The sequence below is a fragment of the Garra rufa genome, chromosome 6, assembly GCF_049309525.1.
Source record: "Garra rufa chromosome 6, GarRuf1.0, whole genome shotgun sequence".
Classification (NCBI taxonomy): Eukaryota; Metazoa; Chordata; class Actinopteri; order Cypriniformes; family Cyprinidae; genus Garra; species Garra rufa.
Window position 1 is genome coordinate 23873810 of NC_133366.1, and position 27951 is coordinate 23901760.

The 27951-nt window shown below is 34.5% G+C and overlaps 1 protein-coding gene across 1 annotated transcript; it reads right to left on the reverse strand.

Moving 5' to 3' along the window:
- Nucleotides 1-5045: 5045 nt before the first annotated feature.
- LOC141337293 (OX-2 membrane glycoprotein-like) lies at nucleotides 5046-27558 on the reverse strand. The gene is made up of 8 exons (XM_073843085.1): nucleotides 27419-27558; nucleotides 26162-26225; nucleotides 25819-25894; nucleotides 23570-23899; nucleotides 17157-17486; nucleotides 11370-11648; nucleotides 11170-11275; nucleotides 5046-5674 (listed from the first exon to the last, which is right to left on the reverse strand). The coding sequence occupies exons 2-7, from the start codon at nucleotides 26198-26200 to the stop codon at nucleotides 11187-11189; spliced, it is 1143 nt and encodes a 380-aa protein (XP_073699186.1). The 5' UTR covers nucleotides 26201-26225; nucleotides 27419-27558; the 3' UTR covers nucleotides 5046-5674; nucleotides 11170-11186.
- Between the last annotated feature and the right edge of the window lie 393 nt (nucleotides 27559-27951).

Genomic DNA, 27951 nt, shown 5'->3' on the forward strand with positions numbered 1-27951 from the left:
CATTTTTAATTTATTATAATACACTTAATAATTAATTAAAATATATGAATTATATATAATAAATTTATACAAAGCGTAATTATAATGTCTTGCCCACATATTTTTATTAATAAAAAATACATTATAAATACGCTATGTATACATTTATTATATATTATTCATGTATTTTAAATAATCAACAAGTGTATTTTTTATTAATAAAAATATTTGGGCAATACATTATAAATACGCTTTGTATACATTTGTCATATATTATTCATGTATTTTAAATAATCAACAAATGTATTTTTTATTAATGAATATATGTTGCCAATACATTATAAATACGCTTTGTATACATTTTTTATATATTATTCATGTATTTTAAATAATTAATAAGTGTATTTTTTATTAATAAAAATATGTGGCCAATACATTATAAATACGCTTTGTATACATTTTTTATATATTATTCATGTATTTTAAATAATTAATAAGTGTATTTTTTATTAATAAAAATATGTGGCCAATACATTATAAATACGCTTTGTATACATTTTTTATATATTATTCATGTATTTTAAATAATCAACAAGTGTATTTTTTATTAATAAAAATATGTGGCCAATACATTATAAATACGCTTTGTATACATTTTTTATATATTATTCATGTATTTTAAATAATCAACAAGTGTATTTTTTATTAATACAAATATTTGGGCAATACATTACAAATACGCTTTGTATACATTTGTCATATATTATTCATGTATTTTAAATAATCAACAAATGTATTTTTTATTAATGAATATATGTTGCCAATACATTATAAATACGCTTTGTATACATTTTTTATATATTATTCATGTATTTTAAATAATTAATAAGTGTATTTTTTATGAATAAAAATATGTGGCCAATACATTATAAATACGCTTTGCATACATTTTTTATATATTATTAATGTATTTTAAACAATTAATAAGTGCATTTTTTATTAATAAAAATATGTGGGCAATACATTATAAATACGCCTTGTATACATTTGTTATATATTATTCATGTATTTTAAATAATCAGTAAGTTTATTTTTTATGTATAATTAGTATATTTAATGGTTTATGAAATATGTTTCAATTGTATTATAAGTGGTAACAAAATACATTTTTGGAAATGCTGAGAAAGTATGTTATAAGCACGTTTTAGTTCATCTTCATGGTGTCTCAAAATAGCACAGTTGAGTACACTTAGATGATCTTAAGTTTATCTTAAGAAGTACTTAAGAATAACTTTTAGTATATTAAGTACAAAATTAGTTGCCGAAAATAGAGCACTTTAAGTACATTAGGGAAGTGCACTAAGTGTACTTAAATTGTATTTTAGCACACTTTTTTCACACTTTGTATATTCTTTTAATATATTATTGTTATACTTTAAATTAGTCATAAATATATTTATAAATGTTTAAAAGTAGGGTTCAAGTGTATTTCTAGTTGTAACTAAATATATATTTTTAAATACAGATATAGTATGTTAAAAGCACATTTTAGTTCAATTTCATGGTGTCTCAAAATAGCACAGTTGAGTACACTTAGATGGTATTAAGTTTATCTTAACATATACTTAATACTATTTTTTAGTACAATAAGTACAAAATTAGTGTGCAAAAATAGAGCACTTTTAGTACATTACTGAAAAGTGTACTAAGTATACTTAAATAAAGTGTATTTTAGTGCACTTTTTTTTTACCTGGGTTAATGCGCTGTATTATACTGATGGGTGTGGTGCATGGTGACTATCAAATCTAAAACAACATCTACGGGAAAGAAAATCACTATAAGGTTTTACCATTTGCAGAAACAAGTCTTAATAGTTTAATAGTTTAAATAAAGGCTTCAGTTCCACTGGGGGAAAAAAGGTTATACTTTTTATGATCGTGTGAAAATTTGCTTATGGTCTCAAACAGTTTTCTTTAGTAGATAATGGCAGTGCAGATATCTAAAGTTAAACTGTACTATAGATCTACATGGATGTCACAGGAATCCACAAGTCTCATGGTGCAAAATCAGTGGAAATGAATGTATAACTTTAAATTACTCAGATCGCATAAAAACTGAGTGGAAGAACATTACAGAAAATCATGGAATGGCTTTCCTGATTTTCCTGAAGATCTCAATGGAGGATGCAAGTTTCTACAGATGTAAAGAAGGCGACATGTCTATAGGCCATGCTATTAAAGTGACTGTGACAGGTAAGATACATTATCTTTAGATTCACTGATGGAATGTAAACAATCACACATTTAGTCCATTATAGACTGTAAACTATTATTTAATGTCTTTACTAAGGCATTTTTATTATATTTTTTAGCTGGTAATGAGAAAGATGAGTTTTCACACACTCCGAGCAACACAAGTAAGAACATGACCATTACAACACATGATATTACAGTTAACAATTTATATGATAATTATTACATCACTTAAATATTTTATATTTGTTTAGTGTCTACAACAGTAGATGATCTGAATGTACCTCCAAAAGTTGATCTGCAGTGGCTCTGGTATTTTGTGTACATCTCCAGTGGAATAGTCGGGCTGCTCTTCATGGTTATGACCGTATCACTTCTTTATGCCATTAGATGCAAAGGTTAGTTATTTGAGTGTCTGATCTAAACATCACAGTTGTTTTAAAACCATACTAGCTTTGTGTTTCCTCCCATAATCCTATGATTTTTTTTTTAGGGAGAAAATCTACAAGAAAAGATATGGTGAATAAAATTCAGGTATTGTTTGTTTCAAAATGTCTGGAACTGTTTATAGTATCTGTTGAAAGATATTCCTTATTGAAATGCTCTGTTTTCACTTCCAGTACATGGATACACCAAAAAAGGACCTTCTTTTTCCTCCTCATCTCTATCTGGACTCAGATCTGCTGACCTCTGTTGTATACCGTGTTTAAGTAACTATTGCCCCAGAGATAGTTTTGAATTATTTCTGTACCAGTGTACCTTTGATATGTAAGAGCAGCATCAGAAGAACATAATGCTCTTTTATATGCTTCTGAATCATTAGGCAATTTGAAGAGAGCTTTTAAAGGGAGATGCTGTTTTTTCATGCACCTGCAAGTTTGAGATTTTGGGCTTTTTTTTTTTTTTTTTTTTAGACTAGTGGTAAGAAAACATCCAAAAGAAACTGTTAAGTGTTTCATTTTTGGCACTTTATCTATTTGTATCAATAGATTTAAATTACAATACATATTTTTAAAGGCTGTTTTTCTCCTACACTGAGCCATAAATCTCCACTTCAGTAGCACTTACACACAACAAACTTTACATTTTTTATTTCCCTCTATATCCTGAAGGTTTTTACAGAGGGATTTGTTTATATATAATTTGCTTGGTTTTATACAACATTTTATTCCCCCCAAAATTGTAAAAAAATATATATTGTTTTCTGTCTGTTCTAAGTATTTTCGGAATTATGGAGTGACAAAATGAGATACCCAAAATTCCCTCTGTAAAAACATTTGACTCTAATGTAAAAAAAAATATATATATATATAAAAACAAACAAGAATTTTGAAATTGACCATCCAGTTTTTAGATTTTTGTGCTAGAAATTAGCACATATTTCATTAACTGCCTCATTTGCATATTTAAACCTAACATTTTAGAAAATGTGTAATACAAAAATGTTTACAATTATCAATGTAATCAATCAACTGGGTAAGTTGAAGTGATGAAAATAATTCAGAAATTCATATATTGCAGTTCAGATTGCTTTAAAATTATGACCAACCATGGAAGATATTACTTCACAATGGCTTCCGAAATGTTTTATTTGTGAATTACTGATTGTTAATAACTTTTTTCTTTAATAAATCTCTTATAAAACCATTTTACCATTTTAGATTTTTTTGCATTTAGATTGATATTAGATACTTAGATAAACCAACAACTCACAAAAAAGATACATCCTATACCATGGGATAGATTGGCAAACCAATCTGTTAAAAAAGAGATATGTATTAAGATATGTACAGTGCCTTGTGAAATTATTCATACCTCTTCATTTTTTTCACATTTTGTTATGTTGCTGCCTTATGTTAAACTACTTTAAATTACTTTTTTTTTCCCCACATCAATCTACACTCCCTACTCCATAATGGCAAAGCAAAAAATAGGTTTTTAACATTTGTGCAAATTTATTAAAAATAAAAAACTGAAAAGATCCCGTTGCATAAGTATTCATACCCTTTTCTGGGACACTCAAAATTTAGCTCACCGTTTCATCTCTCAAGCTCTGTCAGCTTGGATGGGGGCTGGCAGACATTTTCTAGAGTCCTAGTTGTTCCAATCGTCTTCCATTATGGATAATGCTTCTGTGAACCTTCAATGCAGCAGATTTTTTACTGAACTCTTCCCTAGATCATTGCCTTAACGCAGGTCTGTCACTGAGCTCTACAGGCAGTTATCTTGACCTCAGGACTTGGTTTTTGCTCTGATATGCATTTTCAGCTGTTAGACCTTTTCTGAGAGGTGTGTGCCTTTCTAAATCATACTCATTCAAATGAATTTGCCACAGTTTAACTCCACTCGAAGTGTAGTAACATCTAGAAGCAATATGAATGCTCCTGAGCTAAATTTCGAGTGTCCCAGAAAAGGATATGAATACTTATGCAACGGGATCTTTTGAGTTTTTTATTTTTAATAAATTTGCAGAAATGTTAAAAACCTATTTTTTGCTTTGCCATTATGGTGTATGAGATGTAGATTGATGCGGGGGAAAAAAAGTAATTTAAAGTAGTTTAACATAAGGCAGCAACATAACAAAATGTGAAAAAAATGAAGGGGTATGAATAACTTCGCAAGGCACTGTAACTGATCAATTTAAGGAATTATTTGTTATATATCTTTCTACTGTTTAACATGTTATGACCTTTACAGTAGACCTGGTAAGTTTTTATTATTATTAGTGGGTGGATGAAAACACGTACGTTTGTCTTTGAACAATGCAAACTTAAATACAACATCTTATGCCCGACAACATCACACAATTTGATTAACAAAGTTCATATTTCCTTTATTATTTGTTTCAAAGAACTTTTTATAAAACACAAAGAGGTGTGAAGGGAAATGGAAATGCCTCATTTCAGAATGACGCGGGTAGGCTAAACGTTTTAAGCCATGAGTGCACTTCCCTCTAGTGGGAAAATGTTTGTAATACTTTAATCCGAACATCAAGACAATAACTTGGCACCAAAGGCCAAATAGGTGCTCATGTCTAAAAGAGTGTTTTCCCCAGATAAAACAGGGTTATTTTTATTACACACATCAAAAACATCAGTAAAGCTAACGATAACATTGTGTCTGGTTATTGACTTTTCTATGGTTACAGAATGTCAGCTTTCAGATAATACGTCTCTGTTTAGATTTAGGTCACATTAAAAACATGATTTAGTAAACTGACTAAGCACAACATGCTTTACTAAAATATACAGTCTATAATAAATAAGGTATTTAGTGTTGAAAGTGTCGTGATTAAATGTTTGTTTTTATACTGTTACACTGAATATCAGTTATATTAGAAGACGTTGACTCAGATTCGTCTGTGATTTAGACAGAAGGAACACCGTTGTTTGGTCAGGGTGAACATCTGAACATAGCAGCATTTCCTTTCATTTCAGCCAGCCTGAAGAAAAAAAAAAAAATGTGTTAATTTCCTGGAATTACAAAGCAAATGCTTTCCTCAACAACAACAACAAGAACAAGAACAAGTGTTCACTCTAATTATAATTCTAAATCTTGAGATGATTCTGGGCAGGGTTGAATGATGAACAATGTTCCTTTATTATTCCAGTTGAGGCTTGTTCCTGTCTCTCATTAGATTACATCAATACTGACATGGAATGAAAAACTACTTTTACAGCCGAAAACTACTGCTGCCTGGGTCACTCCTACTTTGCAGTACATCTTCATGTCTCCATCATACACTCTTAAAATAACAAAGTTGTTTATTAGCATCGATGGCTCCATGAAGAACCTTTAACGTTCAGAAAACAAATGCAGAAAAGGTTCTTTATAGTCGAAAAATGGTTCAAAATGTTTTTTTTAAAGAACTGTTTACTGAAAGGTTCTTTGAGGAACCAAAAATGGTTATTCTACGGCATCACTGCAAAAATCACCTCTTTGGAGCCTTTATTTTTTTTAAAGTGTATATGTGTATAAGTTAGTTTACTTTTATTACAGTCTCACAATTTTTAACATGATGGTGAATTAAAAAAATAATAATAATAAATTACTCATTTTGTTCAAGCAGATGTGACCATTTCCCTATGTCCTCTTGAGCTTCCAATATGAAAATATGGATTTTTAACAAATATTCCTTGTGTTTGAAGTTATAGATTACAACTAACATCATGGTATAGATGTCAAAAGATGCTGCATCATAAAAACAATCTACCCATTTCCCTCTGTTTAGACAAACTAGTAAATTCTCCACTAAACAAGTTACTACAAATAGTCAAGTTCAAACTGGTTGAGCCAGAGGTTTACCACTTTTTGTTTTGACAAACACCACAGAGCCACAATGTTTCCATTGTTTAGAGAATTCAGAACCAACGGCTCTGCAAAATACACTAAGATAAAAATAGGTTTTCACACTTACAATAGATTCCAATGCTGAAGAAAAAAAATGTTTCAAAGCAGGTTTAGAGACATTTATTGCCTTGATGGCCCTAGCAGGCAAGTCAAAGGTGACAGTGGCAAAGAAAAGCTCATTAAAAGGGAGAATAATCTTGGGAGGAACCAGGCTCATCTGGAGGAGCTCATCCTCCTCCGGAAACTTCAGACAAATGTGACACTCAACATTTAAGGAACAGCAACATCATTTTGTGCCAACATTCAGTTCGGAGGGTCTAAACTCTAAAGTGTTTAAAAGTCAATATTAGACTTTAAAATCTTTCTTCAAGTACATTACAGGTCTTATTGTGAATGATCCATCAGAGCTTGTTATTGCAAAGTAAAAAGTTGGTAACTTTAGTTTAGAGACCAATTCTCAGAATTAACTTGTGCATATTACTAGCATATTAGCTGTTTATTATAAAGCACATATTAATGCCTTATTCTGCATAACCACATGCACATCCATATTTTAGATCCCTTAATCCTACCCCATGCCTAAACTTAACAACTACCTTGTGAACTACTGATAGGCAGCAAATTAGTAGTAAAGTTTATTTGAGGTAAAAGTCATAGTTAATAGTAAGTTATTTGTGACAATTGAACCTTAAAATAAGTTTTTCTTTATAATCTCAAAATATAATAGCCAAATAGCTCTGTAGACGTCGCTCTCACTCCATTCTAGCATTTAACACATGTTTTTCATGATTTAATAAAGTCCTAATGAATAAAATAATCTCCCTTCCCATTGTTTTCTTATTTCCATTTATTTTCTGTTTCACTCATAAATAATTTCCTTCATGGACGTAAAATGAGTTGTAATGGAATTCAATGCTATTTCACACTCAAGTGTGTTTGTCACACTTTCCTTGACTCTGTAGAAGCACTTTAAATATTAAACAGCCATGGTATAAGGTGGGTTTAGGAGGGCTTCTTGCAAGATACAGGAAGTGGTAACACCTTAGACTTCCTGTGGTTCTGTACATAAATGGGGCTCTGTAAAAACACACTTGGCTTTGGTTTCACTATATTTTTTGCTACTATTCGATTTTTTACATTTTATCTTACTGCAAAACATATTTAGTGCAACTTTCAAATGCAATAAGATTTTTTAGAACAGAGCAGAAGAAATTTAGGAGCACTTTACTGATTATCAAATGTAAGTCATGTGTTTAGTACAATAATGAGCAATAATAGGACGACTCAATGAACACAACCTGAACAGAATGATTTGACTTCCCGTATATGTGACCTGAGGCACTTTTTTCACTCCCTGAGGCCTCTTGTGCGAATTTAGCTGCCTTGGGTTTAAATTTAAAACAAATATGAAATGCTTTTTTCCTTTCGACCCTCTCGGGTGACCTGCAGATTCTAGGAAAGGAAAGTTGAAGAGAATGAAGCAGGAAGGAAGACTTGGATGAAGAAGACAGATTGTGTGAAGTGAGAGGTTAGTGAGTCATTCTGGCGTCTCTCTCACTATTTCCGGCTATACATTTCTTCAGTAGCTGTTTTTATCATCTCTGTAAAAGGTTTCTGGGATACTGATTTACAATAGTGCAGTCTTTAACTTTATTAGGGTGAAACACAATATGTCACATCTAATCTAAGGCCCTGTTTATACTAGTGTGTTTTATTTTAAAACAGCGTTTTAAAATGAAAATAATTCTTGTCTACACTGTCGTTTTCACTGCATTTCAGAAATGATTTCCGTCCACACTACACAAACGAAAACGCATGTCACATGACCATTCATAATGAGCATGATGATATTGTTTACACGGTCATCAATGATACGCAAAGCGAATGTGGGCAGCCATGCCATTTTTTTTCAAAAATCTCTGTCTTGTTCTGTTTACAATGAAACACAACCCCAGAGTTTTCAAACTAAAACAGGGTCTGCAGCGTTTTCGAAAGTGTCCATTTTCCACGGAGTAGTGTAAACGACAGACATAACCGTAGCAAAAGTTATTATTTTAAAACTATAATGCACTAGTGTAAAAGTAGTCTAAATAACATTTAAAAATCTAAGGTGCATAAGGTATAATTACAAATATATTAAAGGTATAAGTTATATTTTACTATAGTTGCATTTTATTAATAGCATGGTTTTATTTTACTATTTTCATAAAGAAATGTAATATGGCATATTGGCTTATATCAATTTGATATGGCCATATGTGATCCTGGACCACAAAACCAGTCTTATTTGTAGCAATAGCCAAAATTATATTGTATGGGTCAAAATTATTGATTTTTCTTTAATGCCAAAAATCATTAATATATTAAGTAAAGATCATGTTCCATAAATATATTTAGTAAACTTCCTACCATAAATATATCAAAACTTAATTTTTTATTAATAGTATGCATTGCTAAGAAGTTAATTTGGACAACTTTAAAGGCGATTTTCTCAAATTCTTTTATTTTGTTCGCACCCTCAGATTTCAGATTTTCAAATTGTTGTATTTCGCCCAAATATTGTCCTATCCTAACAAATCATACATAAATGGAAAGCTTATTTATTCAGCTTCAGATGATGTATAAATCTCAATTAAAAAAAAAAAATACCCTTATGACTGATTTTGTGATCCTGTGTCACATATAGGGTGTGTTTTATATAAGACAATCTATAATTTTCATACATACATTCACAGGGTATATATGGGACATATAAAATCCCCATTAAAATTTGTATATGTACTAGTGTTGTCCAAATTAGTGCTTTTAACGCAGGTGGTAAAACTGCTGCTTCTGTCTCTTTTTTTTTTTTCTTGACAAGAAGTGCATTTATTTAGTCACAGAACGTCTTAATAACCACATCAAATGGGAGACTTTTTAGACGCGGACTCTAACTTCGTCTCAGCAGCAGGCGCTAGTCAACAAGTGCGAGAAAGGTACAGATTAACAAAGAGATTTAGTAGCACAACAGTGAACTGCAGTCAAACCATATGTCAGGAAAAACTAATTGTCCTGTCCTGTCAGCCATTATACTGTGCATGGTGTAGCCTGTATCATTTCATATTAAAGCGCAAATTAAAACTACGAGCATGTGCATATATGTACATGATATACAGTTGAGGTCAAAACTTTGCATACACCTTGCAGAATCTGCAAAGTGTTAATTATTTTACCAATATAAGAGGGATCATACGAAATGCATGTTATTTTTTATTTAGTACTGACCTGAATAAGATACTTCACATATAAGACGTTTACATATAGTCCACAAGAGAAAATAATAGTTGAATTTAGAAAAATTATCCTGTTCAAAAGTTTACATATGTTTGATTCTTAATACTGTGTTGTTACCTGAATGATCCACAGCTGTGCATTTTTGTTTAGTGATAGTTGTTCATGAGTCCCTTGTTTGTCTTGAACAGTTAAACTGCCCACTGTTCTTTTTTTTCAGCATTTTTATATATTTGAAACCTTTTTAGCAATAACTGTACAATTTTGAGATCCATCTTTTCCCACTGAGGACAACTGAGGGACTCATATGCAGCTATTGCAAAAGGTTCAAACACTCACTGATGCTTCAGAAGGAAACACAATTAAATGTAACTTATTTTGTCTTCTGGGAAACATGCAAGTATCTTCTGTAGCTACTGAAGGGCAATACTAAATGAAAAGCAAAAAAAGATATTTAGGCAAAATAAGAAAAATGTACACATTATCATTCTGTTCAAACATTTACACCCCTGGATCTTATTGCACTGTGTTTCCTTCTGAAGAATCTGTGATTATCACAGAGTTATCATAGGGTCATTTTTATAAATTCAACTGTTATTTTCTCTTGTAAACATCTTTTATGTGAAATATCTTATTCAGGTCAGTATCAAATAAGAAAATAACATATTTTGTATGATCCCTCTTCTTTTGGTAAAATAATTAACATTATATAGATACTTTTTTTACACAGTAACCTGAAATACTTCCATTCCTCAAAAATAAATAAAAAGCTCGGCTTTAATTCCAGCACATTCCAGTGCTCATCAAATTTCAACATGTTAACATTTATTACATTTATGATTGTTTATTACATTCACATTTATTTTTAACTTGTTACTTCACCTTCCGTCAAAAATAAGTTAGTGTCAAAGAAAAAAAAGACAGCTTCATCTAAAATAAACACTTTCTTCTTCCTGTGCTTTTTCTTGCATACAAACCTCTACATTCTTGCATGTTTATATCCTTATACTAAAATCCTTCTTGTAAGCATGGATCCAACCATTTATTAGTACTAATTAAACACATATTAATGCCTTATTCTACATCCCTAATCCTATCCAATACCTACACTTACCAACTATTAATAATAACTAATAATATTAATATTTATTGAGGGAAAAGTCGTAGTTAACAGTGAATACGTGTTCCCTATTCTAAAGTGCTACCGCATTGTTTAACAACTGCATTGTAAATTATTAAAATTGTGCATGCTCTAGGATTAAGCATTAAATTAATGTAAGACATATATTAATGTGGACATTTTGTTGTGCTACTGACCATATCAGCAGATGAAGTTAGCACCTCTTCAGGCAGATACACAGACATATGAGCAGCACAAGGGCCACACAGCTGGCAAAAATGAGAATGACATGGACCTTCCTAGCTGCAATAGAAAACAGACGCATATTAACTACTTTAAATAAACAAAACCAGAACATAACAAGGCAAAAACATCAAGTTGTGTAAGTTTCACTCACATTTATTCAGAGTCACATAGATGGCAGATTCAAGGCCTTGGTGACGAACTTCACACTTGACAAGTTCATCATCCAGCAGCTCACTCTGCATTTGAATGGAACTGACCACCATGGTGGTGCCATCCCCTAACTGGTAAAAGGATGTGACAGCAGGGCCAAGTGTTTGATTATGACCCTCCACGTTCCAGGAGATCTCTGCTGCAGGACGGGACACGGCTGAGCAGTTCGCCTCAACAATGCCCTGTACGGTGATGTAACCAGCCTCAGGTTTGGGTAGGACTAAGAAAATACAATCAAGTTCATGTTATTATATAAGACAACAACATGATTAAGCACTTCACTTAAATTCATTTTATGATCTGACACTTGAATGATTACATTAGTCACATATCAGTATGTGATTCAAATATTACTTTAACTAAAACACAAAGGAAAACTGCAGAAAAATAAATAAATACAAAAATTCATAAATACTATAATATCTCAATTATACTAAACAAACACTTATAACTTAACTTTGGCCTACTGACAGGTATCTATCTTTAATTTGTTTTTGTTCCATATTAATGCAGATGCAGATCCATTCAAACTTTTATTATCTTTTAAATCATTAGACTTAAAATCTATCTATCTAAAGATATCTTTTGGTTGCTGAGATAATGTTTAGTTGGGAACCCTCACAACAGTCTAAAGTGTGCCAAATATGTGAACTTTGTGCATGTCCATTGCAAATACTGTATTGGTTGAACTTTTCTTTTTTGTGTTGTAAGTGGTAGCTTCATTCAGAAGACAAAACAAGGCACTTGTGTTGTTATGCTGATTACAAGCCGTCAGACGTTGGTCATGTCTGCGGCAGACTCCATCAAAGAGGGACTGTGTGACATAAGTCAGATAAAAGAGAAAGAGACAAACCATGACAAGACGAGGGGAGAGTGAGGCTCTGTCCACTTTTGTGGCTGTGTGAGCTTTTTGGTGACAACAGCCAGACTGTTTGGGGAATATCAACAGAGGGAAAGCAAACACAGTGGAGCTCTGTTCTAGAGGAACAGAGACGCAGTAATCGCACTGGCCCTCGTCCCAATCTATCCCCTAAACTACAGTCACAGCCAAGCATTATAACCAGTGTCAGCTTTGACTGAGTGTGTGCTTCCTCCCCAAGGAGAATTTACCTTGAAATGAAAGGGATGTTTTTCGAAAGAGTAACATCACTATTATCGCCATTGCAAAACAGTTGCATGAGATAAAGAATGTAGCATATTTTGTTATCTCTTTGTAATTTATTGCAATACTGAACTGAAACTTCTTTGACACAGGAAATGCTACTGAGCAGTAGTTATCGCTGTGGAGATCCAAGTGTATTTTCAGAGTCAACAAGGAAGAAATCCATCAAATTAAAGTAACAGTTGACCCAAAAATTAAATGCTGTCATTTACCCAATAGTAAAATAAAAAAGCATGCATGTGGTTCTTAAGACTTCTGTCCTAGTTTTCATTAGCACCCAAATCAAGAGAAAAGCAGTGTTCAAACCAGCTGGTTTATTATGTGTTTAAAGTTGTTTTTTTTCCACAAAGAAGAAGGATTTGGCAAGTTACTGACTCAATTTAGTCACAGTGGTTCTCAAGTTAAACTATCTAAATTTTGATCAGTTTGTCACACAAAGCTATCATATGGCTTCTGAAGACTTGCTTTATGCATGCTTTTGGAAACTTGAAAGTTTCAGTTTCTATTCACTGTGATTATGTAAAAAAGAGTGACTAACACAATCTTCAGAATTTCTATTTTTGTTTTTAAGGGAATCCCAGGTATTTACTTGTATGGCTTAAAATAATTTTTACAACAGTTCTTTCTGGTCCTCGAATCTGATTGGCTGATAAGAGTTCGATATTAGAGTCCAACAAAACTCCAACAGCCATTTCACCATTCATAATTGTATCACTTTGCTTGCTGTACTTCTTACAGCGAGTGTCATGGTGGACGCCCAAATCCACTGTAATTTTATAAATAATACTGTTTAGTATTCTCTTGGTGCCCTTCGACTAAAAATTACAACTAAAAGCCGTACAATGTAACTGTCACACCGTGCAGGGAGAGGAGCCAGGGAGAACACAGGAAACAAAATATAAACAAAAACACTGATTAATTCTAAATAAACAAACCAAATCCAGGGGCAGACAGAAAACACGACGTAACATTATCAACGGACAATAAAACTGAGAAAACAAACGACTTAAATAGGAGTGGCGGGGGTGTAGTAGATTAACAAGACAGGTGAACCAAATCAAAGCTAATGGGAATAAACCAATAAACACAGAACTACAGGGGGAGACAAAGGGAAAAACCAACTGAAGTCCATGTGAGGGGGGAAAAACACTAGGAAACACTGAACAGAACTAGACACAATCCTGACAGTAACATCGTATCAGTATTTTATTTTCCGAGTTGTGTTGTGGTAAAAATAGCAAAAGGTAGCACAGTAGCTCACAAAGTGCAACCATTTGACGTCACAAATTAATAACGCCCCCTATAGTCCAAAATATGTATAAAACAATGTTATTTTTTTAATAACACACATCTTTAATGGGTTTTCTAGTACATATTTCAGTAAGAGACATTTTATTAAAAGATGTTATATTAAGCCATACAAGTCTTAATCTTAATACCTATACCTTTAACCCTTTCAGTGGTGAGTTTAAAATATTCTAGCGGACCCCCGAGAGTGAGTTTTTTTAAGCGACCGTTATTTTAGAACGTTCGTCCTTATTGTTTCCATGGCGACGCGTCATGCTTGTCACTTGACACAACACAGCCACAATAACACTGTATGACAGATAGATCGCTTTAATTTAGTTTTTCCTTTTTTATCCAGAATACTCACACACTTGCTTACCATGCCATGAACTATCTAATATTCCGATTCACAAATATTTGTGAATTAGTATGATTCGTCGTTTAAAACCCTATGTAAATGATCTGGATTGTGATTTGAAACGTGAGATGGGCGCGGCCATGTTTGTTTGCGCTGCAGTTCAGAGAGTCCTGTCAGCCGCGTTTACATCACGTACATTCATCTGTTTCTCCCGAAATACATGCAAGTAAGTGGCTGGTGAACTAGAAGAGGAATAGAGTGAACCTTTTAGTTACTTTGCCTATGTGTATGTGATAGAAATAAAACACATCGGCAAATTATATTTGAATAGATGGTTATTTGCTGCTTCCATAGACCTATGTATGTATTTTACAAACTCTTAATGTCTCGTTTTACTAGTACTTATGTGTATTTAAATGTCTGAAACCTAAAATAAGCGTTATGTGGTTAAAAACACTGCATAGTTGTGATTGTATGACAAGTGCAGAGCTCGTCCGTCTCTGGCTCAGCGCCAGCCATCGCGCCAAAGCGCAGTTTGAATTTGTCAGCTGCGTGACGTCACCGAATGTTCTAAATCCCATATGTGGGACCGTACTCCCAGGGGCACAGAAATTAGAATCCCATATGTGGGACCGTACTGCTCAAAGGGTTAAATACAGGTATATGCCAAAAAAATTTAATATCGAGGGAAAGTCGATTTATTTCAATAATTTGTTTCAAAAAGTGAAACTTGTATGTTATATTAGTTCACTACACACAAAGTGAAATATTTCAAGCTTTTATTGGTTTCAATTTTAATGATTATGGATTAAAGACAAAAAAAAAAACTAAATTCAGTATTTCACAAAATTAGAATATCATGACAAAGTTCAACACTGTAGGCTCCCTATGTCCCAGTCTAGTCAGCTAATTAATGCAAAACACCTGCAAAGGTTTCCTCAGCCTTTAAATTGTCTCAGTCTGGCTTAGTAGGCTTCAAAATCAAGGGAAAGACTGCTGACTTGACAGTTGTGCAGAAGACCATCATTGACACCCTCCATAAGGAGGAAAAGTGCAATTTCAAAAGAAGCTGGATGCTCACAGAGCGCAGTATCGAAGTATATTAAGTGTTATAATAGAGTGTTAAGAGGAAGGAAAAAATGTGTCTGGAAAAGGTGCACAAGTGACAAGGATGACCGTAGCCTTGAGAGGATTGTCAAGCAAGGGCGGTTCAGAAATCTGGGGGAGCTTCATAAGGAGTGGACTGAGGCTGGTGTCAGTGCATCAAGAACCACCACATACAGACGTCTGTATGACATGGGCTACAGCTGGAGAATTCCATGCATCAAGCCACTCCTAAACCATAAAACAATGTCAGAAGCGTCTGTGCTGGGCTAAGGAGAAAAAGTACTGGTCTGTTGACCAGTGGTCCCAAGTCCTGTTTTCAGATGAAAGCAAATTTTGCATTTCATTTGGAAATCAAGGTCCCAGAGTCTGGAGGAAGACTGGAGAGGCACAAAAGTCAAGCTGCTTAAAGTCCAGGGAGAAGTTTCCACAGTCAGTGATGGTTTGGGGAGCCATGTCCTCTGCTGGTGTGGGTCCATTGTCTTTTATCAAATCCACAGTCAACGCAGCTGTCTACCAGGAAATTTTAGAGCACTTCATGCTTCCTGCTGCCGACAAGCTTTTTGGAGATGATGATTTTATTTTCCAGCAGGATTTGGCACATGCCCACAAAGCCAAAACTATCAGTACCTAGTTTAATAGCTATGGAATAACTGTACTTGATTGGCTGGCAAACTCGCCTGACTTAAACCCTTATTGAAAATCTATGGGGTATTGTCAAAAGGAAGATGAGGGAACAGAGACTCCGAAATGCAGACAAGCTGAAGGCCAATATCAAAGCAACTTGGGCAACCATAACACCTCAACTGTGTCAAAGGCTGATCGCCTCCATGCCACGCCGCCTTGATGCTGTAATTAGTGCAAAAGGAGGCCCACCAAAGCACTTAGGACATAATACAGTATATTAACACACTTCCTTTTTATTGGTCACATGAAATATTCTAATTTTGTGAAATGCTGGATTTGGTTTTTTTGTTGTTGTTGTTGTTGTTGTTGTTGTTGTCTTTAACCCATTATCATCAAAATTGAAACAAAGGCTTAATATATTACACTTTGTGCGTAGTGAACTAATATAACATACAAGTTTCACTATTTAAAACAAATTATTGAAATAAATGGACTTTCCCTTGATATTCTAATTTTTTGGCAATCTGTAAAAAAACAAGGGTAAAGGGTAAATTAACTACATTTTACTTTTTCAAAAAATGTTAACTTTTCCCTTAATTGTTTGTTTATAAGCTGTTTTCCTGGCAACACTGGCTAATATAGGGGATTTCAGGTTTTACCATCTTTGTAGGGACATTTGGTCACAGCAACACAAGCAAAACCTGAACGACCCACACACAAACTTTCTCTCTCTTTCACACTCTCACTCAAATACACCCACTCAGACACCTATTTAAAGAGCTCTGCATGATCCTGAAGAAAGACGAAGGGGCTGTAAAATACCCAAACAACGCTTACGGAAAAAGCACATCGATTTACCATTTGTTTACATATTGTGCACACGTGTGAAATGTTCCAACCCCACACACGTGTGATTGCGGGAAAATGACACATGGGAAAGTTATGTACCTTTTAGCTGCAGCAGCTTAATTCTGCAGCAGTGCTACTGTAGAAACATCCATGTGGGTATTAAAAAAAACATCAAAATTCATTTTAATTCAGCAACTAAAAACATATTATAGAAAGCTATTTTATGAGCTGCATTTTTAATGTACCTTTTATTATAACTATAACTGAAAACTTTTGAACAGAATGAAGATGTCCAGATATGATAATAGCAAACAATTTTTGCAAAGACTTTTTGCACTTACCATAAACAGACAGACAAGCTGTATCGCTCTTAATGCCATCTGGATAAGTGTGGAACTCGCAGGTGTAACAGCCCTCATCCTCTGTCTGAGCCTGATGTATGGACAGCTTGGTTTGCCCAACTGATGGATTTAGAGTGATCCGATCCATGAAAGGGGTCTCAATGATGGGTATGTCATTCTTGACATAAGAAGCAACAGTGGTGGTGTCCCCTTGCTCAGCTGTTTTTTTCCATAAAACCTGCCGGACTCGCTTACTGAGAATATACTTGCACGAAAGAGTAACAGGCTGTCCGCTCACAACTGTTTTATTGTCCATCATTTCCACCATTGCTGAAAGGAATAAAAAACAGGAAAATTAAGATTTTATATGCTTTTTAACCATTAGGTTAGAATGTTCAGCCAAAACTTCATTCAACTTCTGTTATCATCTAATCAGAATGTTGGTAAATGTTTTGATGAAGAAAAACACTGAAGAAATAAAAAAACTGAGACATTTCTCAAAATGCAATCTTTTATGTTCCAAAGAAGAAAGAAAGTCATACAGGTTTGGAAAGACATGAAAGTGAGTAAATGATGACAGAATCGTTATTTTTTTGGGGCGAACTTTCCCTTCAGGTTAATACTTGGAAAATTAGCATTCGTTCATTGAATTCAGTTGTAACTCATACTCACGTAAGGCCAAATTTACTAAACAGCAAAAAGCGCAGATGGGAGGGGGAAATTCTGTGTGTGATTTACTGACAATGCGCACATTAAACAACACAGACGCAGCTTGATCATTATGGCGCAATCTACCAAGAGCAGAGCGAATTACCTCCTGCTTTAAGGGTGTGTTCACACTTGTCATGTATAAAACTCTGGTGGGATTGCTCTCTTAGTGCGGTTCATTTGAGTAAGGGTGTATTCACACCAGGAAAGTCCGCTAGTTCACTTGCACATACCAAATACAGTTTGGATTTTTTTTGGTTTGGTGTGGTTTCCTTTCAAACTGCCCTTTTTGCAAGTGAACCAGAAATTGTAAACAAAACCACATGGTGCTAAGGTCATCCACTGACTGGTTTATCCATTCAGCAGTATCAGAGTTCATTTGGAACCGGACCGAGGCCACCTCTTCAGCTGGGTCTTGGTACGGTTGTTTGGTGCGCACTAGAGTGAAAATTACTGTATTCACACCTGCCTAAAAGATTTGCACCAAGGGGCGAAACAAATTTTAGTTTGACTCAATCGAACCTAACAAGGCAGGTGTGCATACAGTGTGAACACTGCCATCTGAACCCTGGTGCGCAACAAACAAGCAGACAGAGGCCGCTAAAAAGATAGGTCTCTGTCAGTTTACAAACAAACTCTGGTGCAATTCGAATGAAATATGAAAGCAACATGGACCAAATACTTCTAAATGAACCAAAAACAGGAAGAAATGACAAGATGAGACGCTATGCAACATGACTTCACGAAGGAAACAAGCGATGTATCCAAAACAAAATGAGCAGAGGGCAAATGTGGAGCAACGAGGAGGTAAAGTGCCTTTTATGAGCTCTTTGAGAGTTTGCAGGTGGTGAAAATGAAATGATATACATGCAGCAATGAGCGAGCAGATGGCATTAGGTGTATTTGACTTAAAGTGGGCTGATCAGTGAATGGGTACTTTATTGTCATACACCCGCAGTGCCGCTTTAAAGTGGTCATCGGATGCAAAACTCACTTTTACATGTTGTTTGAGCATTAATGAATTTGGCAGTTTGTGTACACAACCACCCTGCAATGATAAAAATCCACCTAATGGTATCTTTAAAAGTAATATCCCCTTCAGGAAAATCAGGTAATTCTCTGCTTCTTGTCTGTGTGACGGCACACCCACGATAGTTGATTGACATGAGCGCCTTACCTTAGACCCGCCCTCACCGAGCTGAAACAGTCCAACTCTGAGCGCCATTGTGTTGACTCAGGTGCAGGAGAAGACAAGAATGTCTCTGATTGAGCAATTGAGGTGTTCTGTTGTTGGATATAATAATGAACATAGCAGTCGTCATTTACTCCCGACATCTGAGCCGCTTAGAGGATTAACGTTACATTCGTTTGTGAAAGGAAAGCGCTGATCCTGATCTACATATGAGTCTATGTTCATGTGAATCATTCATGATGCAGCTTCACCCACAGCAAAAGTGAGTTTAAGGGTTTTTTATGCATCTTTGCAAATGGCCTTTCTTAATCATGTGCCAGTTAGAAAGTTTCACAGCTAAACTCGGCTAAAGTAAACATTACGGCTTGTCATCCCACTGCATAGAGGGGCGGGGCGAGCAGAGCTCATTAGCATTTAAAGGAACACGCAACCGAATAGCTCGCTTTAAAAAGGGCTGATTTTGACAAGGTAAAAAATGTTTTTTACACTACCATTGAGACATTTTAACCAAAGTATGTTATAGACTTATCATTAAGACTAGGGCTGTAACGATACGTGGTATGAAACCGAAATCGCGACACTCAGATCCACGATCCTGTGTCGCGGTGTGATAAGGGAGAATCGCGACACACCCCGTGACTACCTTTCCAATCATGTGACGCCTGCCTGCAAAAGTTGAGCTAGTTGAAGAAAAACGTGAGGAAACATAGCAACCAACCCAGAGATTGCGGACCCTCCCTCCTCATTTAAGTCAGCAGTTTGGCAACATTTCGGAGCTGTATAATCCATAAAATACGGAGAAAGGCTATTAATAAAGAAAAAAATCCAGAAAATGCGTGTAGTATAGCCTGCGCAGTAAAAATACAATTATGTGTAAAATGTCATAGTAAACTGTGTCTGACATGAAAACCACGCTAGTCATTGTCCCATAAAATGACAAATAGCAAATAACACATATAGTATTTTCATTACGTTACATTTATTTTGTTTTGTGAAGTAAAATGAGACCTTGTTGTTTGCAAAACGTTTACCCCGAGACCGCGTCGCGAACACCAGCTCGACCGCAAAACACTTTCACTATGAAAGAAAGCGGCAGCCGCTCAGAGATTCCACCGTTTGATGTGTCCCATGTGAAATGGCTTTTAAACGGTCTTCAGACAGAGTGCGAACACAGGCACGGGACCGTTTGAGAGCAGCGTCAGCGTGTACCGGATTGAGTTCAAAGAGCAAATACCCATGCTTGTCACCCGCACTGCACCTGACAGATAAATATTATTCCACCGTCACGTCAGTTATAGCGGTTCACCCGTCGGGTTAGGACTATCTGTTTCGCACACACAAAGAATCTTGCATCGCTAGCAGGTTTAAAGAATTTGACATCTTGACAATTTTATCACTATCATGTTAAATTTAAAAACAAATTCAGTGACAGACAGACCTTATCAGTTGTTAATTTTAATACAGAAGGTTTTTATTAAACCTTAAAATGTGACCTTGTAGAAAGCTATTGAATTTTTTTTTTTTAATAAATCTGTTGTTTGATTTTCAGTTTCATATTTTAATTTTTGTTCAAAATATCGTGATACGTATCGTATCGTGAACCCAATATCGGGGTACGTATCGTATCGTGACTAGGGCTGCAACAACGAATCGATAAAATCGATAAAAATCGATTACTAAAAGCGTTGGCAACGAATTTCATAATCGATTCGTTGTGTCGCGCGACGCAGAGACATTTGGTTGTTATTATATATATTTAAAAAAATTGAGCGCAGAGCGGAGTGGACACATTCGGTCTCTCTCCCGCACTGATGCCAGCAGAGTTCGGCACCTCATAAACTGTGTTTCCATCCAAAAATGCAAATTTAACATATGCGCAAAACTGGAAAATTTGAGCATAAAGCACCGTTTCTACATTATATATATATGCTGCCCCGATTTATATCAAACATGTTTGATATTTAAGCCTACTTTGGCTAGCGTACTTTCACAGCAGCCAATGCTCGATCGCAAAACAGCTGGTGTACGGGTCGTTGGATAGTGGGGATGGAGAAAACTACTTCTATAGTTTTTGTAACACTGTCTGTCTGTATAATGTGTCGAAAACATACCACAACCGTAAGGAGAAAGAGGAGCTCTGCTGAGGTGAAATCGTCTCAGTTTTGAATAGGGCTGTGACGGTGGCACGTTGTTTTTTTTATAGGTATAGCCTACACTTCAGTCAGCTAACAAGCAGCCAAAAAACGCTAAAATAAATCAAAGAAATAATATATTTAATTAAGAAAGTAGCCTAAGAATATTATATAGGTTATTAAACAAACATTCCTTGTAAAATTGTCCGACAGCTCATCAATTTTTGGCCGACTGAATTTCCAGTCCGACTGTCTTTTTTTCTCTTTCTCTTCCTCATTACACAGCTGCTGATTTTAATAGCAAAGTGATTACATTTATTTTCGTTCCTTTAGTTTATAAAGTTAATTTAGAGATATATTTGGAACACTTTTTGTTTGTTAAATTCAAGTTTTTGTTTTTTAAAGTTATACTAGCAAACAGCGGCAGACAGATCAAAAGCCTGCTTAATTCATCGCGATTTAAATTAATATCCATTGATATAAAAAACTTAAACATATCACAATATTAGTTTAATCATTCAATCAATATAAATCCAAAGTTTGTGCGGAGAGAAGCGCGCTTTGCAGCGCATGGAGACGCCAGTGCAATGTGGAATTTTTTGCTCATAAAGGTAAGAGTAATTTACCACCCGGGCCGGAACTGTAAAGGGTCTACCTTAGTTTGTGTGTACTACTACTAACAGTATCAACAAAATGTGCTCTTAAAGAAAACAAACAGAATACGCTTGATATCTTTGGTTTAAACAGGAGCGCTTCACAATAATTAACCGAAACCCAGGTAATTGCCTCACAAACACAATATCTATAGAAAGCTTTAAATTATTATTTTACTATAAAACGAAATAATTAAAATCGAAAACAAAACTCTTTCATTAGCTAATCCATAAAGATGCATTAGGCATTAATGAGCAGATGGCAGGATCGTCAGTTTCATCTTTGCAACACTGAATCAGAAAATACTAGTTTATTAATAAGTAATTCGAATATTTTCTTAATTTTTGCCTTGACACATTCATGGTAATTACTTTTGCTGGGGCTTTGAGGCCAGTTTTGCGTGCATTTGAATGCGGAACTCTTCCAGCTGGTCGCTGCTGATGGCAGGACACTAAACACCGCCATGGCAGAATGAATGTAGCAGAAAGTTAGTCAAGTTATCCCGTTCCAGCGTGCAAAGTCACATGACTTTTTTAATGCGCACTGAGGAATTTAATTTGAGAGGCTTCTTGATGGGAAATGCAGCATGTACACCACAGCAAGCCGCTGTCTTGACGGATAGTAATTTTAGTTTATTTAGTCTATATATTTGGCAGATGTAAAGCATACATGTGTATGTTTTTTGTGTTAGTCCATTTTTATTTTATTATTATTATTATAACAGTTCAAGGAGCAACATGTTAGTGCACTTTCTAAAGATTTTAGTTCTGTTTTTGAATAAAGGGTTGTAAATCCCTTGGTTTTTTTATCCGATTCATCGATTAATCGAAAAAATAATCGACAGATTAATCGATTATTAAAATAATCGTTAGTTGCAGCCCTAATCGTGACCTAGGCATATCGTTACACCCCTAATTAAGACCCTAAAGAATCATATCAACTTGTGGAAAATGGGCATCCGATGACCCCTTTAAGTTGAACACACCTTTTGCTTTTGTTTGAAATGTTCAGTGAGTTCCATCACAAAATATAGGTCATTCAACCTGAACAATCAGGTTGTGAACTTATCACTATGCCTTTAGGTTTGGTATCTTTAGGTTCGCAATCAAAAATGCCAGTGTGAACGCTAAGCGGAGCAGGACCAAATTTATCTTTTTTCTTTTTTGGTCCGGCCAAAATGAACCAAACGAACCACAAGTGTGAAAGTTAGATAATTGCACAAATACCGGTAATTTGACGAACGCAAATGTTAGTAAATCGCGTGCCGTGATTCATTTTAATACTCTCTTTCGATACATTTTGCATCTGAAAGGGAAACTCCTACAATGTACATTCAATAAGTTCAGAAGCAAAATAACTATGTCCACGCCTTTGCAACTCTAATTGTGCACGTCTTTAGTAAATCCAGACACTACTATTTTAACGCCAAAAGACGGTTTGCGCTGGCTCAAGCTATCAGTAAATCAGGCTCTTAGACTGATGAAATGAAACTTATCATAAACCCAGTGACAGTTTTTATCTGATGTAGAGTCTTGTGGTTTTCAGATAGTTGTCAGTTTTTAAGTAAAAGAGGCTGGGCAAGGAAGGTGGTTCTCACCACATCCTGTTTGAGCACTATTTATAATCAAACGCCAATGTCTTGTAAACGCAATGTAATAACCACCAATAACAGCCATTCATCATGAAACCATCTTAGTAAAGGTCTAGAAAATAGCATCAAGCCTCACCCGTGAGTGAAAGACACGTCCTTCCTCTCTGCTGCCCGGTTGGGTACACATCAAAAAGACAGTGGTAGCAGCCCTCGTTGGCAGGCGCGGCTCTTCGGATGGTGATGACGCTGGTGTGAGCTTGTTGACCTGCGGTTTGCTGTGAAAGCTCCACACTTCCATCTACTTTGGTAACATACCCATCAGGCTGATAGTGTAGTATAGTTTTATTTGTCATGTCTTTCCATAGCACTTGTTTTAAAACTTCTTCTGTCTCCATAGTAATATTGCAGGCCAGCATGAAAGGAAGTCCAGCAATCGCCTGCAGATGAGATGGTGCAAGTACCTTACCTAGGACAAATCGATACATCCGTTTAAAATAGTGTGCAACCTCTTCTATGATGAGCATTTGTTACAATTTTTATTAAACTTTATTTAGCTATTTTTAGTAAATATTTTAGCAAAGTATAAAGTGGTACAACTGTCCTGAACATTTCAGAAAAAAAGCCTTTTTAAAATACTGAAATTCTTGAAAAAAAAGTACTATGGCATAATTATTTCTAATCTTTATTAGAGTTTTTAACAAAAAGCTTTAATGCTTTTTAAACAGTTTATTAATAAACGTTTGTCTGCCTAATAAAAATGTATGTGGCATAAAGTATAAAATGTCAAAATGGTTATACTGTCCTGATATCATAATATGAGAAAATAAAAATATCAGAAAAAACACTGAAATACTTGAAAGTAAAAAAAAATGTTTGGCATAATCTTTTATTTCTAATCTTTACTTATTAGATTTTTAACAAAAATCCTTCACTGCTTATACATTTTTTTAATTAATAGTTTATTATTAGTTTGTTAATAAACGTTTGCCGGCCTAATAAAAATCATGTGGCATAAAGTAAAAAATGTCATGAATGGTACAACTCTCCTGATATCATAATATCGGAAAATAAAAATATAAAAAAAGCCTTATTAAAACACTGAAATTCTTGAAAAGAAAAAGATAGTTAGGCATAATATTTTTTCCTAATCTTTATTTATTAGACTGTTTTAACAAAAATGCTTCACTGCTTATTATTTTTTTAATAGTTTTGAATAAACTTTTTATCACTAATAAAAGTCATGTGGCACAACCAATACGTAGAAAAAAAACTTTTCAAAATTTGTCATAATGTAGCTATGAAAATTAGTTTCCACCACATGATGAAATAATAATAATAATAATAATAATAATAATAATAATAATAATAAATAATATTCAAATGTGTCTTTTTTTGTGTAATGTTTAGTTTATAGCTCACAATTCTGAGGTTTTTTTTTTTTTACAAATTGAATCATTTTATTTTTATTCTGTGGTGAAAAACAGAATTGCGAGAAATGTAAAATCAGAATTCAAAGTAAACAATCAGAATTGCGAGATATAACCACAGAATTGTAAAATGTAGACTCAGAATTCACCCTTCGCAAACAGCTTGATTGACAGCTGAGCTGACCAATCATAACGCAGAATCTGCCATTTTGTCCGACAAACAAATCAGATAAATCTTTGAAAAAATGGTGGATTTAAACTTGAAAAATTATGTGTACTGAAGTCTTTCCGCGGTTAAAATAAAATATGTTCTGATGTTCATTCATGTTTGTTTTGTGCTTTAAGTAAATCGGTTCATGTGTCGATTGATCTAATAAGGCAATACAGTGATCTGTCACAAGAAATTAAAGAAAATATTCAATTATTTGAATCTCTCAAAAAGGCAACATTTTAAAGCTAAAACATTGTTTAATATCAGAAGGAACCTGCTCTGTCTTGTCTATCGGCCTGTTGTCAGTTTCCTCTTTGTGCCACAATGTATTTTTCACTGCGTGAGAACATGATGTGTAGTGTGAGAGTGGCATTGTTTGTCGGACATAGTAACAGTAACTAAGGAGGGCTGGGTTTTTGTGAAGGGTCAATTGCGAATTCTGGCAGATTCTTGAAGTATTTAACTCGCAATTCTAACTTTTTCTTCAGAATTGTGAGCAAAAAACATGTTATTACATTTAATAGTTAGAGTAAAGTAGTCACTCAGTTTAATCTCTTCTGTAAAAAATGTCATAAAAATTGATCAAAACTATATAAAGCCGACATGGACTCTTTCTCATAACCAACTGCTACATGTGTTTTTAGATTTGTTCTTTCTTTTATCATGGTCACTCTTATATGTCAGTGACACACATTCTGTTCTAGATCTTAGATATTCTGATTCTCAGAAAGGAAACCAAACTGGCACCTTGTAGTCGAGAGACCAACATCAGTGTCACCCACACTTGCAGAGATATTGCAGACACAGGCCGACACATCTTGACCTGCAAAATCATTTTAAGTTTTGGTCAGTAAAGTAATGGGCCAAACAATCATTCAAGTTAGACAAATACTGTTTTACCAAATAGATTTTCAAAATCTGTTATTAATCATGTGAATTAAAGCAGACTCTACATAAACAAGTTTCACAACGGCATAGTTCATTACAACGAGTAACCAAGGCAGTACCGCCCTAATGAACACTGCCACATTGTGTGAACCTCTAAAAAAATATACGGCACTTACAAAGTCAGAGAATTCAAGTTACTTACAGCCAGAGATTTGTAAAAAGAGGACAGTCCACACAACATCAGTTCAGCTCCTCAACAGCCATTGCTTTGTAATAAAAAAGGTCAGATATTTAATTAAACATATCAAGCAAGTAAGATGTTTTAGTTATGGTGTGCCACTGAAAGATACATTTCTATTTGGTAGCATACAGCTCACATTCAAATCAGACTTCAAGAAAAATATTTGTCCTAGAAGTCTGGTTTATTTTGGAATCTGATGGTTCAATGCACTATTTATGGTCATCTCAGTGGTAGCAGTGCAATTCAGCATTTTGGGATTGTTTGAAAATGTGATTGTTGTTTGCCAGGTTTATTTATGGCATGAAAAGCAAAATCTCCAACCACCTGCATCCTGTCAAGGTTTATTACCTTTCTGGCTTTTTAACAGCCGTTTAGGTACCATCAAACTCACACTTTATTGTCTAGACTAACGTTAACTTGAGGAAATAGCTTCCCTTGCCCTTTACACATACTATATGATTAAAATCACTTGTGGCTTAACTCTGCCAGTAAATCCTCAGAAAGAGTGGTTCTAGCAGATGATTTTAGGGCCACATGGCAAATACTTCCAGGCAGCCACACACCCCTGCTGACCTCAAATGAAAGATCATGGTTGGGCCTTTTTTCACTTTGTTGTACACAACCCACAAAAAGAAAAAAAGAAATAAAAACTACACAAATTATTTTGAGTCATGGTTGCATTTTATAAACCATATTTTAATGTGCTATTTTTAAATAGGCATGCCTGTTACAAATATATATATATAGCCTAAATAAACGTTTTTATAATATGTGTAATGATTTAAATGATTGTCTAAATCATAATCTGGTAAACTATATAATACGTAATTGTATTTGTTAATCTGTAATCTGTAGATTGAAGAAAAGTTTAGTGATATAGACAGTTTCACTCGACATTAATGCTTTCTTACTCCTTTACTAGAATAGAAAAACAATTACTCAAAGTTCCATACCTAGTAGTAATAATTTGTAATTATTTAGAGAAAAAAAAATAAACAGAACGCACATATAGACATGAAACAACTTGTGTAACTCAGTCATGCACATTTCAGGACTACTTTTACTAGAAACGTTTGAAATAAGAAACATGGATTATTATTTCTGCAAGTTATAAAGAAATTAAATGGTTGGAAAAACTTAAGCGTCTGCTTTGATTTAATCTTTATTAACAAACTAGTTTTAATCGTTTTAATATAATATTTAGAATAAGCGACTCACCTTGCAATGCATTGCTGCGTTCAGCCGTACTGTAAAGACACAAGTGTTGGGAAATCCAGTGGCTCGGCGTTATTCTGGCATGTGTGAGATTCGGGATACGAATGGAAGTGGAAGTGAGGAAGTTTAGGCATGCAGTCGTGGGAAGCATAGCAATCAGTGTTTAGAAAGGCCCAGTGACGTTCAGTGTAGGGAAACGTGCAATTACTAGACCGGGTAAACAGCGACATCTAGTGGTGTGGGCCTTCTGTATCCGTATCTGAATTGGGGTTATGTGCAAAGTGGAAAAGGCCAACTAATACTACAAAAAATATATATATATATATTTTTTTACCATAAGAGCGGCCCAGCTGTACATTTTTTGGTCTGGCTTCTGGTCTCATTGGCGTCCAGCTATTTGCTGTACAAACGGTTAGTTTTGCTGCTTGATATTGCAAATTGCTTTGTCTTACCATATTATTTTAATGCATTATGTCAATTATGAACTCCCTGTTTTGTAGTGCAACAGTTTTACCGTTTACTTAATGTTGTTATTC

Bases quoted from the DNA above. Each gene is read 5' to 3' on its own strand.
- LOC141337293 (XM_073843085.1), bottom strand. From the start codon at position 26,200: ATGTTGTGTGGACTGTCCTCTTTTTACAAATCTCTGGCT. The intron at 11,649-17,156 runs GTAAGTGCAAAA...GTATTTTCTTAG, and splicing joins AGCTTGTCTGTCTGTTTATG to TCCTACCCAAACCTGAGGCT. The intron at 11,276-11,369 runs GTGAGTGAAACT...TTTCTATTGCAG, and splicing joins CTATGTGACTCTGAATAAAT to CTAGGAAGGTCCATGTCATT.